Genomic DNA, 18565 nt, shown 5'->3' with positions numbered 1-18565 from the left:
ATAATACATAATTTTCTACTGTTTTCCAGTATATTCTATAGGCTTTGCCACTAAACCAGCTTCTGTCTACCATAAAAGTGATAGAGTTGATCATCTTACGTATAAATGTGGTCCGTGTTCAGTGATCGAATTAAACTTTTTTTTAATACCATATTCATGAAAATGTTAGATTTTTTTTCCCCATTTTGAATACTTTAGTGCACATTGTTAGTAAGGAGATAAAAAGTCTCCCTAATGCACATGAAAGGGATTGCATGTACAGTATTATATCCAGCTATTTGTAGAAACGTGCGCGGTTCTCTGGTTAGTAGGCCAATGGCAAGAAAACCCAAAATGCTATTTGCTATAAATGGGTAAACTGAGAGGGGATGACAGAAATTATGGAGTCTTTAGTCCCCCCCAATCCCCCCACCAAAGGCCTCTGGAGCCTGGGCCTGATTCAAAGATGGGCGCTAATGTGATTTTCATGCAGACCGAGCAATTGTGTGCCATTGCGCATGCATATAAGCCGCACTGCACGTGCGCAGCAACCGTACTGCGATTAAGGATGTACAGAGGAATCCATCGCAAAGTGGGTGACAGGCTGTCAGCGTTTGGGGGAGATAACGGGGAGTGGTCAGAAAAACGCTGTCCGTTTATACGCCGCTATATGGGCGTGCATAAATTAGCCACTGCGACTGCATGCGCAGCATGAGAGATCTCTGCGTTAGTGGAGAGCTCCCGAGTGGGCGGCTGGTCAGACCTGCTGCAAATGCAAGATGGCCGCAGATGTGGGTTGATGGTACCGATATTTACGCAGGTATGGTCCGTCGCACGCAGGTAAGAAAGCATCATCTTTATGCTCAGGTGATCTTCGCAAACATTACCATATTTTTGCAGCTGAGTTGCATATGAAAACGCTACTACGATCGCATTAGCTTCCGTCTCTGAATCAGGCCCTCTGACCCTAGGTTCAGGAATTTTTTTATATCTTTATTTTTACTAAAACAATGACATTAGATATGAGATAAGAGAGATTTTCAAACTATAGTTCCTGGGCAAAATACATAAGTAATTATTTCCAAAATAAGGAGGGATATCACTGTTTTAATAGCTGTTACCTCGCTGACCTGACCAGAACAACTTGTCGTGCACTAAGGATCCACAAGAAGGCTCACACTGTTTTAGTGGCCTATTTATCAAGTACTGTAGGACATTAAAGATTTTTTTCCCGTTGCCGTGAGATAGACAATCTGTTTCTGGCCTATTTAAAGAAAATAAAAACATTGTTGGGGCATCTAAACGGGGGGTCCGGTCACATAGTCGATAGTGACCATGTCGACATTCATAATATCGACACCACAATAATGTTGACATCCTCAGAATGCCAACCATTAGGGTTAGGCGCCACCTGGAGGGTTGGGGATAGGCTGCGAGGAGGGGTTAGGCTGCGAGGGGTTAGGATTAGGCACTGGGGGAGGGTTAGGGGTAGGGATTTGTATTAGGGATAAAAGAAAAATACTTACTAGAACAGCTGCTCGTCCGACCAGAACTGCTGCACACATGAACGCTGCCACCAGGAAGAAGAAACTGGTAAGTGACCACTGGACCACCAGTCTATCATGTTGATATGTCATACGTGTAGACATGATGAATGTCGAAATGGTCGTGCTGCATTTTGACCATATCGACATTCTCATGTCGACCTGATGCATGTTGACATGATAAATATCGACCTAACATACCACACCCCTGAGCGATGCTCCCCTCCCGAGCAATACTGGCTGGCGGTGGTAACCAGAGACTTACCACTATGCTAGCCAGTCTGGGTTACTTCTGCACACACCCAGCCTGGCTTTGGCAGGACACTCGTGCACACTGCACAGGAAGCCTGGGCTTGGGCTTATAGTTGCAGATTTGGCATTAATTAAAAAATAAATAAAAAAATTAGAAGAAAGAAATTAGTTTGTAAAAAATAGAAAAGGAATATATCATTTTGGTAATAAAGCGTTTACCTCCATCCCAATGTGCTGTACAGTAAGCGCCTGTCTCTAGGGACTGGCCCAGGGAAGCACTAAGTCAACTCTTATCTATCCTGGCATCACTGCTCGACTAGGGCTACTCTCAGCTGCTGTAATTCTTCTCTGGCTTCTCTGCAATTTTACGGGGATACTGTGCAGAGCCGTAATTGGACTTTTTGGTGCCCTGTGCCAGAGAGAGCATTGCCCCCCCCCCCATTTTTTAAATAGGGATGTAAGATGCACCTGAAAAAGGGCCATGGCCTCATGGGGAAGGGCCAGGGAAGAGATAGGGGAGGCCAGGAGATGCTGGGGATAAAAGAAGAGGAAGCTAAAAGTGAGAATGATAATAAACAGGAAAATGGACAGGTCCAAAGAGCACCCCCTGCCCTGCGGTGCCCTGTGCCATGGCACAGGATGCACTACCTTAGTTACGGCCCTGATACTGTGTACAGCTCTTTGTGTAGCTGGAAACAGGTGCTGCTGGGGCAGCCATGTATTCTGAGATTTGTGCCCTCATTCCTAAACTAGTGACTGTTAATAAAACCATAAACTAAAATTTTACTTTGACGGTATTCTGTTCACAATAGCAGTACATTTGCGTACATGTTAAACAAGTCATCTACAAACCAAATGTATCTGTCAGTTTAAATGATTGTTGTCCAGTTTAGGCGGACACTGAAAATATATGTATATCTGCTGAATGACCATCATGTCAAACCAAAACCCAATAAAGTCAAACTGATATTGACCAAACAAGATGGATCTTGATGTATGCTGGCAAATCTATCATGTACAGTACATTTACCTGGAACATAGAAGTTCCATGCAGCTACATCAGCTAGATTGCCAAACAACCAATGTGTGTAATCAAATCTGTCAATTTTATTATGTTTTTTTTAATGATGGAATACATCATACTTGCCGACTATCTGGTTGCTCCTTCCGGGATAGATCGTAAAACAGATTGGGTGTCTTTTTTGCAAAATCGTGATCACGACGGCAAGGGAGCTCCCGTGAAAGTTCATGAGGAAATTGGACAAGAAATCGGATCGTGAGCACATCGGTATGTGTGTGGGCACCTTAACCCTCTGGGCCTAATTCAGACCCACTCGCGAGCGCTGGGTCTCGCACCAAAGGGGGCGTGCTGTCAATGGTGATTGACAGCACGCCCCCTTTGGTGGGCGTGCCGAGGCGTGGCTACCCAGACGGAGGCGTTCCCATGGGAACGCTTGCCGTATGGGGCCGGCCCCGCTGACATCACTAGAGATGTCAGTGGGAGTGCTTTTGGCTCTGATAAGAGCCAAAAGCACTCCAGGGCTTGCGGCAACGAGACCCTACCGCAAGGGTCTTGCCGCAAGCCCGATAGTCGCGATGGTCTTGACCACAGGAAGTATATCTATTGTGAATACTGTTGAAGCCTCTGAGTGCTGCATTTGTCTCTCTCTCTCTCTCTCTCTCTCTATATATATATATATATATTATCAGCAAGTCTGTGCTGTGCTTTGCAATACATGTTTGATGCTTTCCATTCAAAACAGTTATGGTGCAAGAGCAGAATCGGTATGATTTACCGCCGGACCCATGCCCGGCAGTTGGAATCCCGACAGCGGCATCCCGGCAGGGGAGGAAATACCGATTGTCCTAAGGTAAGTATTGACTAACTTATTTCTACCCCCTAACCCTCCCTTAGGGGTGCCTAACCTTCACACCAGTGCCTAACCCTAATCCCCCCTCTAAGTGCCTAAAGCTAACCCCCCCTTCCCCGTCGCCTAAACCTAAGTCCCCTGGGGGGTGCCTAACCCTAAGTCCCCCCCCCATGGGTGCCTAATGCTAACCCCCCCTTCCCCTAGCCTAAACCTAACCTCCCGGGGGGGGTGCCTAACCCTAAGACACCCAGGGAACCCTAAACCTAACCCTCCCCCCCGCGGCTATCTGCGCTCAGCGCCCGGCGTCCCTTCGTTCGGGATACCGGGCGTCGGGCTCCCGGCGTATGTCTAGCGACAGGCGTTGGCATATCGACGCCTGTCTTTAGACCCTTGCCGGGATATGACAGTCGGGAAGCCGGCTGTCGGTATTAGGTCCGCCGGCTTTCCGACTGCTTACCGCAAGAGCAACACTTAAATCTTAAAACTTTTAATAATTTACAATATAATGTGTGTGTATATATATATATATATATATATATATAAGACATATGTGCCATATACTCATAAACGATGATCACAGCCAAATTCTCTCTTAGCTTACACCAGCTTGGCTTTTAAAAAATATATTCTGCGGTGTAAACATGCTGTAGACTTGACTTAAATATAAGAAAAATATGGAGGATTAAACAGAAATCACCACAGCAGTAAGCTTAAATAGCTGAGCTAGTTGTAAATGCAATTTGGCAACAAATGTTATAATTCATTTTACAGTTGCTTGCAACAATTTGCCACTTAATCTCCAGAGGAAGCGTCCTTGTAGAAAATACAGTTTTGCTTTATTTATATTTGTTAGAGGTAGTGTGCTAGAATAAAATGACATTAGCATCACAAACTAGGATGGATAGGGAAAGACGGCAGAATAAAAACATATTTTCCAACAGAACTCAGATCTATATTTTAGGGTAAATGAAATTGCTGCAAATATTGTGTTGACCTCTAAATATATTTAACATACGCAGCAACACCTTTGGGGTTTCCTTGGTTTATTAAGGTTATTGCACCTATGTGATTAGGTTCACATAGAGATATGTTTCCTATTGACCGTACCCATTCATTTTGAAGCAAGTTTGTTAATAAATTGGCAGCTTATAACTTCTTTAGTGTAAAGAGGCCACAGTACTCAATCAGCTTCCGGTCTTCTTCAAACCTCATACACACAAATAAATTGAATCACAGGTCATTGAAATCCTAAACACAAAGCCACATTTATACACTGCATGTGTTGCACTGTAGAATAGATATAAAATGAAGTCCACAAATGCTATCACAGAAGAACTTAACTGTTTCATACAAGAATGAACATTGACAGTGCTTGGGGAGTCCACAGGCCTGAGTGGAATCCCGGTATTGAATATTTCTGTACGGCAGAACTGATAAGTCTTTTGATAAGGTGCTATGACTCAGGGGAAGAGTGTATATTTTCCCTGTATGCTGGGCTAATTATGTTGAATGGGGTTGTTATGATGATGCTGAAGATTTGAGGAAGTGTTAATTAATGATGAAAACATGCTATTGTGTGATGCTATTTGTATTGTATGAGAGTCAAAAGAATGCTCTCTCTTAACTGTATGGTGGTCACTAGGATGCTCTCTACCTTGTATGGCTGTCATTGTGGTGCTCTCTGTTATGTATGGTGGTCACTAGGATGCTCTTTATATTGTATGGTGGTCGCTGGAATGCCCTTTGTAGTGTGTGTTGGTCACCGATATGCTCTCTGTATTGTATGAGGCCTCTGAATGCTCTCTATATTGTATGGTGGTCTCTGGAATAATCACTGTATTCGTGTTTCCTAAGTCTGCTATTAATGATTTATAATTCTGTACAGTTTCTTGGACTTTCATGACAACGACAGTCAGATTCCTTGTGTAATGTAAACTACCCACTCTGCCTTCACTTGACATACTAGGAATCTGTATCTGTGTGTGACAGGCAGCCATACTTGATTTTGAAACTGGGATAATGATGTGAGGGACAGGTATAAATTTCTATTTGGTTAAGAAGAATTTGCGTATGTATTTCCACGTGCAATTGGCTTGAACAAGATATTAACTGGTTGTCATAAATGCATGTTTAAAAAAATGCACACATCTAAAAGCATAGCAAAAACAATGAGTAATCAAGGTAACTTGCTAAATAAAAATAAATAACAACAAAATTACAAATGTTTCTTAAATGTAGTCCCAAAATTTACTGTTTAATATCCTACACATTTCTAAAGTTGAATTTAAGACACAGATAGGAAGCATTATGTAACGGATAGTCAGAAAGAAAGCACTACTTGCATCTTAAGTGTTTTTCCAGGAATGCTGAGCAAGACCTACTTTCTCATAGTACTTGATCTCGTAATCCAAAATGACCCCATTAGGATAGTCTGGTTCTTGCCACGAAAGAGCAATGCTGTTTTGAGATGCCCAGTCTTTCCGCACCATACCAATTAGCGATGGAGCTGAAGAAGAAGATAATAATAGTGTAAATATAGACAAAATGTACTTTTATACAGGATAGAAAGACATTTATGTGAGACAATGTATTTCCTTTGCTCTGGTGATCATTGTTAGATTGATTAATAATGAAACTATTGGTATGTACAAGTACTATTGCAATCTTTACTAAATACATTGGATTACATTTTTGAATAGCACCTAATACGCCAAACAAAACATTTTCAGTATGCCCTTTAAAACGCATCAGTATTGCAGTGATGCACACAGGAATGTACATCTCCACTCTCTGACCTTGTAGCACTAAGGCAGATTTGAACACAATCTTATCATGTACACTACTTTTTCATAGCCATCACCATTGTCTGTGTACACTTTCAACAGCCCTAAGCATGCTGCAAAAGCTCAGTCTGAAAATAGCTTCAATTACACATACTGTACGCACAGCTCTGTAGAGCACACAAGTAATGATGCCACTTGACATTGCCCATACTTGCATATGCTTGGCTCCAGAGCATGTGGAGTGCAAAAACCTGCAATATTTGTCTGCAAAACCGACCTGCATTCAACTCAGCCCCTAAAAGTGCCCCTTGATGTGCAGAGAAGCAGATAAATGGTTATTGTGGAAAAGTATAATTACAGTCCAACCTCCTACCCCTTCAGTAACACCTTTCTCAATTAAATATTTAATTTTTTCTCCTAATTAACTGCTGTTTTCAGCTTTATATATCACCAAAAGAAATCCTGAGGGGATATCGGAACTGTTTTTTTATTACGTGTCCCTTTTTGTTAAAAACTTTTTATTACATTGCTTGAAAAGTATCTAGGACTGAACTTCTGCAATTAAGGCCAATTAGACCATTTAACAGTCTCCATGTACAATGCCCTGTATAACAAATAAAAAGAAAAACAGGAAAGGTGCGCCCACTCCAAACCTACAAAAACAGTCAACCAGGCTCACTCACTCAGGCTTGGCTGGTTTCTACTTTGACTGAGACACCATGAGGTGGGGTCCATGCTACTATCATGAGAACAAGTGCCAGGGCTATGGGGCTGTAGGGGCAATTAAAAAGGTTTGGGACACATGGATATACAATAGAGTTATACTGACTACATACTATAGAGTTATACTGACTGTTTACAGTACATACTATAGAGTTATACTGGCTGTCAACATACTATAGAGTTATACTGGCTGTCTACATACTATAGAGGTATACTGACTGTCTACATACTATAGAGTTATACTGACTGTACATACTATAGAGTTATACTGGCTGTCTACATACTATAGAGTTATACTGACTGTTTACAGTACATACTATAGAGTTATACTGGCTGTCTACATACTATAGAGTTATACTGACTGTACATACTATAGAGTTATACTGACTGTTTACAGTACATACTATAGAGTTATACTGGCTGTCTACATACTATAGAGTTATACTGACTGTACATACTATAGAGTTATACTGGCTGTCTACATACTATAGAGTTATACTGACTGTTTACAGTACATACTATAGAGTTATACTGGCTGTCTACATACTATAGAGGTATACTGACTGTCTACATACTATAGAGTTATACTGACTGTTTACAGTACATACTATAGAGTTATACTGGCTGTCTACATACTATAAAGTTATACTGACTGTCTACATACTATAGAGTTATACTGACTGTTTACAGTACATTCTATAGAGTTAAACTGGCTGTCTACATATTATAGAGTTATACTGACTGTTTACAGTACATACTATAGAGTTATACTGACTGTCTACATACTATAGAGTTATACTGACTGTTTACAGTACATACTATAGAGTTATACTGGCTGTCTACATACTATAGAGTTATACTGACTGTCTACATACTATAGAGTTATACTGACTGTTTACAGTACATACTATAGAGTTAAATTGGCTGTCTACATACTATAGAGTTATACTGACTGTTTACAGTACATGCTATAGAGTTATACTGACTGTCTACATATTATAGAGTTATACTGACTGTTTACAGTACATACTATAGAGTTATACTGGCTGTCTACATACTATAGAGTTATACTGACTGTCTACATACTATAGAGGTATACTGACTGTTTACAGTACATACTATAGAGTTAAACTGGCTGTCTACATACTATAGAGTTATACTGACTGTTTACAGTACATACTATAGAGTTATACTGGCTGTCTACAGACTATAGAGTTATACTGACTGTCTACATACTATAGAGTTATACTGACTGTTTACAGTACATACTATAGAGTTATACTGACTGTCTACATACTATAGAGTTATACAGACTGTTTACAGTACATACTATAGAGTTATACTGGCTGTCTACATACTATAGAGTTATGCTGACTGTCTACATACTATAGAGTTATACAGACTGTTTACAGTACATACTATAGAGTTATACTGGCTGTCTACATACTATAGAGTTATACTGACTGTTTACAGTACATACTATAGAGTTATACTGGCTGTCTACATACTATAGAGGTATACTGACTGTCTACATACTATAGAGTTATACTGACTGTTTACAGTACATACTATAGAGTTATACTGGCTGTCTACATACTATAAAGTTATACTGACTGTCTACATACTATAGAGTTATACTGACTGTTTACAGTACATTCTATAGAGTTAAACTGGCTGTCTACATATTATAGAGTTATACTGACTGTTTACAGTACATACTATAGAGTTATACTGACTGTCTACATACTATAGAGTTATACTGACTGTTTACAGTACATACTATAGAGTTATACTGGCTGTCTACATACTATAGAGTTATACTGACTGTCTACATACTATAGAGTTATACTGACTGTTTACAGTACATACTATAGAGTTAAATTGGCTGTCTACATACTATAGAGTTATACTGACTGTTTACAGTACATGCTATAGAGTTATACTGACTGTCTACATATTATAGAGTTATACTGACTGTTTACAGTACATACTATAGAGTTATACTGGCTGTCTACATACTATAGAGTTATACTGACTGTCTACATACTATAGAGGTATACTGACTGTTTACAGTACATACTATAGAGTTAAACTGGCTGTCTACATACTATAGAGTTATACTGACTGTTTACAGTACATACTATAGAGTTATACTGGCTGTCTACAGACTATAGAGTTATACTGACTGTCTACATACTATAGAGTTATACTGACTGTTTACAGTACATACTATAGAGTTATACTGACTGTCTACATACTATAGAGTTATACAGACTGTCTACATACTATAGAGTTATACAGACTGTTTACAGTACATACTATAGAGTTATACTGGCTGTCTACATACTATAGAGTTATGCTGACTGTCTACATACTATAGAGTTATACTGACTGTTTACAGTACATACTATAGAGTTATACTGGCTGTCTACATACTATAGAGTTATGCTGACTGTCTACATACTATAGAGTTATACTGACTGTTTACAGTACATACTATAGAGTTATACTGGCTGTCTACATACTATAGAGTTATACTGACTGTCTACATACTATAGAGTTATACTGACTGTTTACAGTACATACTATAGAGTTAAACTGGCTGTCTACATACTATAGAGTTATACTGACTGTTTACAGTACATACTATAGAGTTATACTGACTGACTACATACTATAGAGTTATACTGACTGTTTACAGTACATACTATAGAGTTATACTGGCTGTCTACATACTATAGAGTTATACTGGCTGTCTACATACTATAGAGGTATACTGACTGTCTACATACTATAGAGTTATACTGACTGTACATACTATAGAGTTATACTGGCTGTCTACATACTATAGAGTTATACTGACTGTTTACAGTACATACTATAGAGTTATAATGGCTGTCTACATACTATAGAGTTATACTGACTGTACATACTATAGAGTTATACTGACTGTTTACAGTACATACTATAGAGTTATACTGGCTGTCTACATACTATAGAGTTATACTGACTGTACATACTATAGAGTTATACTGGCTGTCTACATACTATAGAGTTATACTGACTGTTTACAGTACATACTATAGAGTTATACTGGCTGTCTACATACTATAGAGGTATACTGACTGTCTACATACTATTGAGTTATACTGACTGTTTACAGTACATACTATAGAGTTATACTGGCTGTCTACATACTATAAAGTTATACTGACTGTCTACATACTATAGAGTTATACTGACTGTTTACAGTACATTCTAGAGAGTTAAACTGGCTGTCTACATATTATAGAGTTATACTGACTGTTTACAGTACATACTATAGAGTTATACTGACTGTCTACATACTATAGAGTTATACTGACTGTTTACAGTACATACTATAGAGTTATACTGGCTGTCTACATACTATAGAGTTATACTGACTGTCTACATACTATAGAGTTATACTGACTGTTTACAGTACATACTATAGAGTTAAACTGGCTGTCTACATACTATAGAGTTATACTGACTGTTTACAGTACATACTATAGAGTTATACTGACTGTCTACATATTATAGAGTTATACTGACTGTTTACAGTACATACTATAGAGTTATACTGGCTGTCTACATACTATAGAGTTATGCTGACTGTCTACATACTATAGAGGTATACTGACTGTTTACAGTACATACTATAGAGTTAAACTGGCTGTCTACATACTATAGAGTTATACTGACTGTTTACAGTACATACTATAGAGTTATACTGGCTGTCTACAGACTATAGAGTTATACTGACTGTCTACATACTATAGAGTTATACTGACTGTTTACAGTACATACTATAGAGTTATACTGACTGTCTACATACTATAGAGTTATACTGACTGTCTACATACTATAGAGTTATACAGACTGTTTACAGTACATACTATAGAGTTATACTGGCTGTCTACATACTATAGAGTTATGCTGACTGTCTACATACTATAGAGTTATACTGACTGTTTACAGTACATACTATAGAGTTATACTGGCTGTCTACATACTATAGAGTTATGCTGACTGTCTACATACTATAGAGTTATACTGACTGTTTACAGTACATACTATAGAGTTATACTGGCTGTCTACATACTATAGAGTTATACTGACTGTCTACATACTATAGAGTTATACTGACTGTTTACAGTACATACTATAAAGTTAAACTGGCTTTCTACATACTATAGAGTTATACTGACTGTTTACAGTACATACTATAGAGTTATACTGACTGTCTACATACTATAGAGTTATACTGACTGTTTACAGTACATACTATAGAGTTATACTGGCTGTCTACATACTATAGAGTTATACTGACTGTTTACAGTACATACTATAGAGTTAAACTGGCTGTCTACATACTATAGAGTTATACTGACTGTTTACAGTACATACTATAGAGTTATAATGGCTGTCTACATACTATAGAGTTATACTGACTGTCTACATACTATAGAGGTATACTGACTGTTTACAGTACATACTATAGAGTTAAACTGGCTGTCTACATACTATAGAGTTATACTGACTGTTTACAGTACATACTATAGAGTTATACTGGCTGTCTACAGACTATAGAGTTATACTGACTGTCTACATACTATAGAGTTATACTGACTGTTTACAGTACATACTATAGAGTTATACTGACTGTCTACATACTATAGAGTTATACTGACTGTCTACATACTATAGAGTTATACCGACTGTTTACAGTACATACTATAGAGTTATACTGGCTGTCTACATACTATAGAGTTATGCTGACTGTCTACATACTATAGAGTTATACTGACTGTTTACAGTACATACTATAGAGTTATACTGGCTGTCTACATACTATAGAGTTATGCTGACTGTCTACATACTATAGAGTTATACTGACTGTTTACAGTACATACTATAGAGTTATACTGGCTGTCTACATACTATAGAGTTATACTGACTGTCTACATACTATAGAGTTATACTGACTGTTTACAGTACATACTATAGAGTTAAACTGGCTGTCTACATACTATAGAGTTATACTGACTGTTTACAGTACATACTATAGAGTTATACTGACTGTCTACATACTATAGAGTTATACTGACTGTTTACAGTACATACTATAGAGTTATACTGGCTGTCTACATACTATAGAGTTATACTGACTGTCTACATACTATAGAGTTATACTGACTGTTTACAGTACATACTATAGAGTTAAACTGGCTGTCTACATACTATAGAGTTAGACTGACTGTTTACAGTACATACTATAGAGTTATACTGACTGTCTACATATTATAGAGTTATACTGACTGTTTACAGTACATACTATAGAGTTATACTGGCTGTCTACATACTATAGAGTTATACTGACTGTATACATACTATAGAGTTATACTGACTGTTTACAGTACATACTATAGAGTTAAACTGGCTGTCTACATACTATAGAGTTATACTGACTGTTTACAGTACATACTATAGAGTTATACTGGCTGTCTACATACTATAGAGTTATACTGACTGTCTACATACTATAGAGTTTTACTGACTGTTTACAGTACATACTATAGAGTTATACTGACTGTCTACATACTATAGAGTTATACTGACTGTCTACATACTATAGAGTTATACTGACTGTTTATAGTACATACTATAGAGTTATACTGGCTGTCTACATACTATAGAGTTATGCTGACTGTCTACATACTATAGAGTTATACTGACTGTTTACAGTACATACTATAGCATTAAAAAAAAATCTCTCAAAATAGAATCTAAAAATCAAAATTAATTTATAAATTAGAGCAAACATCTCTAATTGTGATAAATATTTTCTGAATTCTACACTGTAATTTAAATATGTATTAATCCTCATTACATTTTGTCCATATTAAAATCATCAAACTCAATAATACATGCAGAATTCATGTGAATGGATCTGACAGTAGAGACCACTATTAATTCCTGAGTTTTGCTTATAATCGCATTGGGAATCCTACAGTAAAATGCTAGTAAAAATATTAAGCATGACTGCAATTAGCATGCCTTTTTTATTAGTGTATTTATTAGCAGTGGTGGATTTTACCTAAGGGCTGCAACATTCGCCATTAAAATCTCCCACCTCAGTGAGCCGGTTGCAATCCATGAGTGCACTGGCTACACTGTGACTGGCAGTGGCTTCCCATTGGAAGCGCTACCTGCCATTCACACACAGGACAAACAGTGCCAGGGGAAGGTGTTTTCTCTCACTGAGACTGCCAGGCTGCGATTAGCAGAGCGAGAGAGATCCAGTGAGAAGCCAATGCTCTGCCTTTCGGACAACCCTACCCAGCTTCTAGAGGCTGTAACCGATGCAGTTCCTAGAATCCAGTGTTTTGCGTATGCGTGGTCTCACCACCACAAGTGCACATGCATGGGTCCCGGTGCTTGCCAGATCGAGATCCGGTCACCCAGTACTACTGTGTCCTCCCTGCAGCACGGGCAGCGTCAGCATGGGTAGCTGCAGTCCTAATCATCCAAGAGGGTAGGAGCTGCTGCTGTTTATTAGCATTAAGCACACAGATAAAATTACATTATATATGCAGACTGGTCACCTTGATCAAACCACCACTGGTCTAAATCTTAAGATGCATAATTAAAATTGGGATCTATTCAATGGGATACATTCACTATCCCGATGCAGGGGATGCGGGTGCTTAGAGTACCGGTGCTGGAATCCTGACCGCTGGCACCCCGAAGGTAAGTAGCAGGGTTGGGGGAAGGGTTAGTGGTTAGGCACTAAGGGGGAGGGTTAAGATTAGGTGCGGGGAGGTTAGGTTTAGGCACTAGGGGGAAGGTTAGGTTCAGGCACCGAGAAGGGAGGGCTAGGGTTAGGGTAGGGAGAGGAGGAGGGTTAGGATACCTACCAACAGGTGTCGGTATCCTAACCCTGTCAGGATGGAGTCGTCAGGATTTTGACTACCGGGATACCGAGCGCTGGCATCCCATACCTATCCCTATTCAACAAATAAGTGTGGAATTAGAAGTACAGAGACCTGAAGATCAATATTTTAGAAAGATGGGGTGAAAATGGTGATGGGGTAACTGGATAGTGCTGAAGCATATATATTGGATAGTGCAAAGGGCATATTTTGATGAGTAGTTTGGGTGAGTTTTGAAGCATCAGAAAAACAGCAAAAAATGATGCTCTATTACCAGAACAGGTTAGGTATGCTAAAGACAAAAAAAAAATCCTAAGAAATCAAACTATTTTATCTATTAAGAGAAAGTCCTATAAACATTGTAGTATTTAAGTTGTCTTTTATAAAGAACCACAGTTCTGATCGCTTTCCTTACAGTCATTTTTCTAATGTAAAAATAATCAAATCATAGCCTTAAAGTTTATTTAAAACTAACTGAAGTATCCGGCATTGCCTGGGTTTAAATCTTTATAAGTTTTATTATGTGATGTCGTCCAAATCCATCGAGTGGAGGCCCATTACAGGCTCCTTGGGCCAAGGTGCACTCCACCGTGAGGTCCGACCAGGACCCCAACCATTCCATTAGGCAATTGCCACCCCTCTGTGAAGTTTTCATCCAAATCCATCCAGTGGAAAACCCAGAAGCTCTCTGGGTCAAAGTCCTGCCCAGTGTACACCAACAGGAGGTCCGACCGGGATTTCAACCCCCTAATATGTATTCTGGGATCCAATGTTACCACTCTGTAAAGTTTTCATCCAAATCAGTCATTTTTCTAATGTAAAAATAATCAAATCATATCCTTAAGGCTTATCTAAAACTAACTGGTATTCAGTGAAGGCCCAGGAAAGGGTCCCTGGGTCAAAGTTCTGCCCGGCGCACTCCGCCGGGAAGTCCATCCAGGACCCCAACCATTCCATTAGGCATCCCAGACCAATTGCCACCCCTCTGTGAAGTTTTCATCCAAATCCATCCAGTGGAAGGCTCAGAATAGGTTCCCTGGGTCAAAGTTCTGGCCAGCATCCCCAGGTTAAGGTTCTGCCCAGCATCCAACCGGGACTTCAACCTCCTAGTATGTCTTCTGGGATCCAATGTTACCACTCTGTGAAGTTTTCAACCAAATCCATCCAATGAAAGGTCCAGAACAGGCTCCATGGGTCAAAGTTCTGTCCAGTATACACCAACGGGAGGTTCGACCTGGACCTCAACCTCCTAGTATGTCTTCTGGGATCCAATGTTACCACGCTGTGACATTTTAGATCAAATCCATCCAGTGCAATGCTCAGAACAAGCTCCCTGGATCAAAGTTCTGCCCAGCATACACCAATGGGTGGTCCGACTGGGACCCTAAAACCTCTAAAAAGCTGTCCAGAATCCAACTGGACTACCTCACATTGGTTGCATCCTAATCGGTGCAGGGGTGTCCGAATGCATAATCGGACAGACAAATAAACAAACAAACAAATAAACAAACAAACAGTGAATCAATTTTATACACAGTATAAGATTTCTTCAATCCACATTTAAAACATTTCAACCACATATAGTATAGCAGTAATCCTAGAAAATAAGAAACAGGTAAGGAGATACTATAATCATTGGATAATGTTGTGCCCTGTGGGCCATCAGACAGATACTTGTAAGATGTTGGCTGCACACAGTGTCCAAATTGCTCCATATTACCAAAAACCATATAATTGTCACATAACATAAATAATATTGTTCATGACATATTTGAATTATATGTTTAGTTATAAATTATTTTTATGTTCCCCAATGAAAATTAGTTTCTTTTTGTTCTCTGTTAGACACTGCCCATAGTGTCTGCAGTGTCGCACAAGAGGTGACTAATACAAGTAAGCAGAATAAAGGTGATAGGATGCATTTCAACCAAATTGCATGGCAGACAGCAGAGTTTGGCCTATACAGGCATACAGTACGTGAGGACTATAAAGGATGGACTAATATTTAGATATTGGGCCTAATTCAGAGATGGACTCCTGCCATGTTACCCGATAGTTACAGCCAGGGGATGCAGAACGAATTTAGTCACAGAGTCACGTTCGCTGCTGCGGGTAATCACATGGCGCGATGTATGCGCACGTTTGTAGTGTGATTGGCAAGAATGTACGAGGATACATCTGTAGCTAGCCAGACTCGGGGTTGTCGCAGGCTTGTCGTGCCCAGAAACAGTGGTTATTCCACAGTAGCACTGATTTTGGCGGCCATGTTTAGACCAACATCATTCGCTTCTCCAGAGCTGTGGCAATGTCCAAAGGTGCGTCAGATAATGCGTCTTTTTACACAAAGTTGCGGATCTGCAAAGCAGTGGTGGGTGTCTCTGAACATATTCCATCAGCTGCTGCATTAGCATAAAGCCTCAGTAGCTATGCGTAAAAAGTCACTGTCATGGTGGAATTAGCGTCCGCCTCTAAATCAGGCCCATAAGGTGGAGGACCTTAGCCGTGTGAGCTTACATTCTAAAGTAAGGGAATTAAAGAGATAAAAAGGAGCCAGTGGGATTATAGGCCAAACCCATCTTGGGTGAAGTAATACAGTAAAATGGTGGACAGGACATTCAAGAGTGAGAAGGCTCCAATAGCTGCAAGACCGTATGTGAGGTAATGCCGAATGCAAGAAAACAATAAAGTAGTAAAACAAATAAAAACAAAAAATTGGAGACCATGGTTATTGCAAAAAACAACAATACACAAGTGTAGCTATGATAAACCTTGGGGAGAAAACATACGAATAAACATGGCAATGCAGATGGTAATACAGATTAATAACTATGATAGAGTGACAGCAATCAGCAGCTGAAGGAGATGTGGATCAGGTGTCATAAGAGGGTCCATTGAAGAGATGGTTGTGGGTCAGAGAGAGTATGTCCATGGGTTGAGGTCCAAGTAACAGAAGAATGTATTGAAGAGGCTGGATGGTGGTGAGGCCTGGGTGACAGAGGTATAGTCCTGATGTGGAGGCCAGGGTGGAGAAGGGCTAGTATGGGATAGAGCCAAGCAGTGCATGGTCCAGGGTGGTGTGGAGGCTTACCTCTTAACATTCTACAGCACTAGCAGAAGTTTCCAAAGTGATTCATTATCTGTTCATGGCTTAGTCGAAAGGTTCACCCCTCATTACTCAGCCTTCTTGATTTTTCTGATGCTTTAAACAATCAACCACCCTCTTTTCCTCTATGCCTGTGGTCTTTGCTGTACTATTCTCTCTGGATCACCTCCTACCTTTCTTACTACTCCTTCAGTGTATCTAATACTAAAACATTCTCTTCTCATGTCATTTATTTTAGACATTCAGTAATAGCAAACAATTTGCTAATTTCTCAAAAATAAATAATGTTTGCATTAAACATATGCCATAGTGCCATGTATCCAATATTATATAAAAGGTTAGCATCACTGGGTGAACACCAGGTGTCCATGGCAGTGCCAAGTAGTTGGAAGGAAAAAAAACTGTTTTGGTTTAAAATGAAAGTCAGACAGATTGAGTCTCCCATATCCAAATATTCAGAATTTTGTTTAGCATGATTGAGATAGGGAAACTTTTTGATCGTTCAATGTACACAAACTTTGTTTAAGGCACAAATTTATTAAAAATATTGTATAAAATTACCTTCAACCTTTATGTATAAGGTGTATATGAAACATAATTGAATTTCATGTATGTACAAAAACTTTGTTTGATCCACATAATTATTGAAAATATTGTATAAATGATCTGTAGGCTGTATGTACAGTATAAGGTGTATATAAAACATAAATTAATTCTGTGGTTAGATTTGGGTCTAGTTTCCTAGAGATTTCATTATGGTATGCAAATATTCCAAAATACGGAATATTCCGATATCCAAAATACCCCTGGTCCCAAGCATTTTGGATATGGGAGACTCAACCTGGCAGAGAGACAATCTAGCTGTGCTGTGGTAATATGCCATCTTTCTACAGAGAAAATCTTGTGACTTTAAAATCTTGTTGATCATCCGTAATGCTAAATAAGCATCATACATACATACATTGTACATAATCAATACTCATTCTCATTGTAATGTTTCTAATATTTCATTATTATCTGATGTGTAAGGTAATGCCTGTCTAGTGGTTTCAAGTATTGATCTGCATTTTCTGATGAATGGGATGATAATAATTCTGTGCTGGTAAATTATGGCATGGCCCAGTGTTTTAGTGAAATATTTGTGAATTTTGCCAAGACATAAAAAAAACTAAATTCCTAGATGTATCTTGACCTAAAAATAAAATTCCTTCCTTCTCATACATTAATCTTTCCGAATATGAATTAAATGACTTATTCCTTCATACAATATCTGTTTTAGATTTGTATTTAGATTCATATATGTTTTAGGTATCATCATAGTAAGAGGCTATGCACAGAGGCGTAGCTATAGTAG

At 38.9% G+C, this 18565-nt stretch overlaps 1 protein-coding gene across 2 annotated transcripts in view; it reads right to left on the bottom strand.

The window, feature by feature from the left end:
- Window positions 1–18565, bottom strand: part of EPHA6 (EPH receptor A6) — an 888766-nt gene that overhangs the window by 300588 nt on the left and 569613 nt on the right. For both annotated transcript variants that reach the window (XM_088481055.1, XM_088481056.1), the window contains exon 6: window positions 6028–6152. In XM_088481055.1, the coding sequence (XP_088337181.1) occupies window positions 6028–6152 (125 nt within the window). The remainder of the gene's footprint in view (window positions 1–6027; window positions 6153–18565) is intronic.

Source organism: Taudactylus pleione, unplaced genomic scaffold (genome assembly GCF_031769625.1).
Source record: "Taudactylus pleione unplaced genomic scaffold, aTauple2 ptg000262l, whole genome shotgun sequence".
Lineage (NCBI taxonomy): Eukaryota > Metazoa > Chordata > Amphibia > Anura > Myobatrachidae > Taudactylus > Taudactylus pleione.
This window is presented reverse-complemented; position numbering and strand designations above follow the sequence as displayed.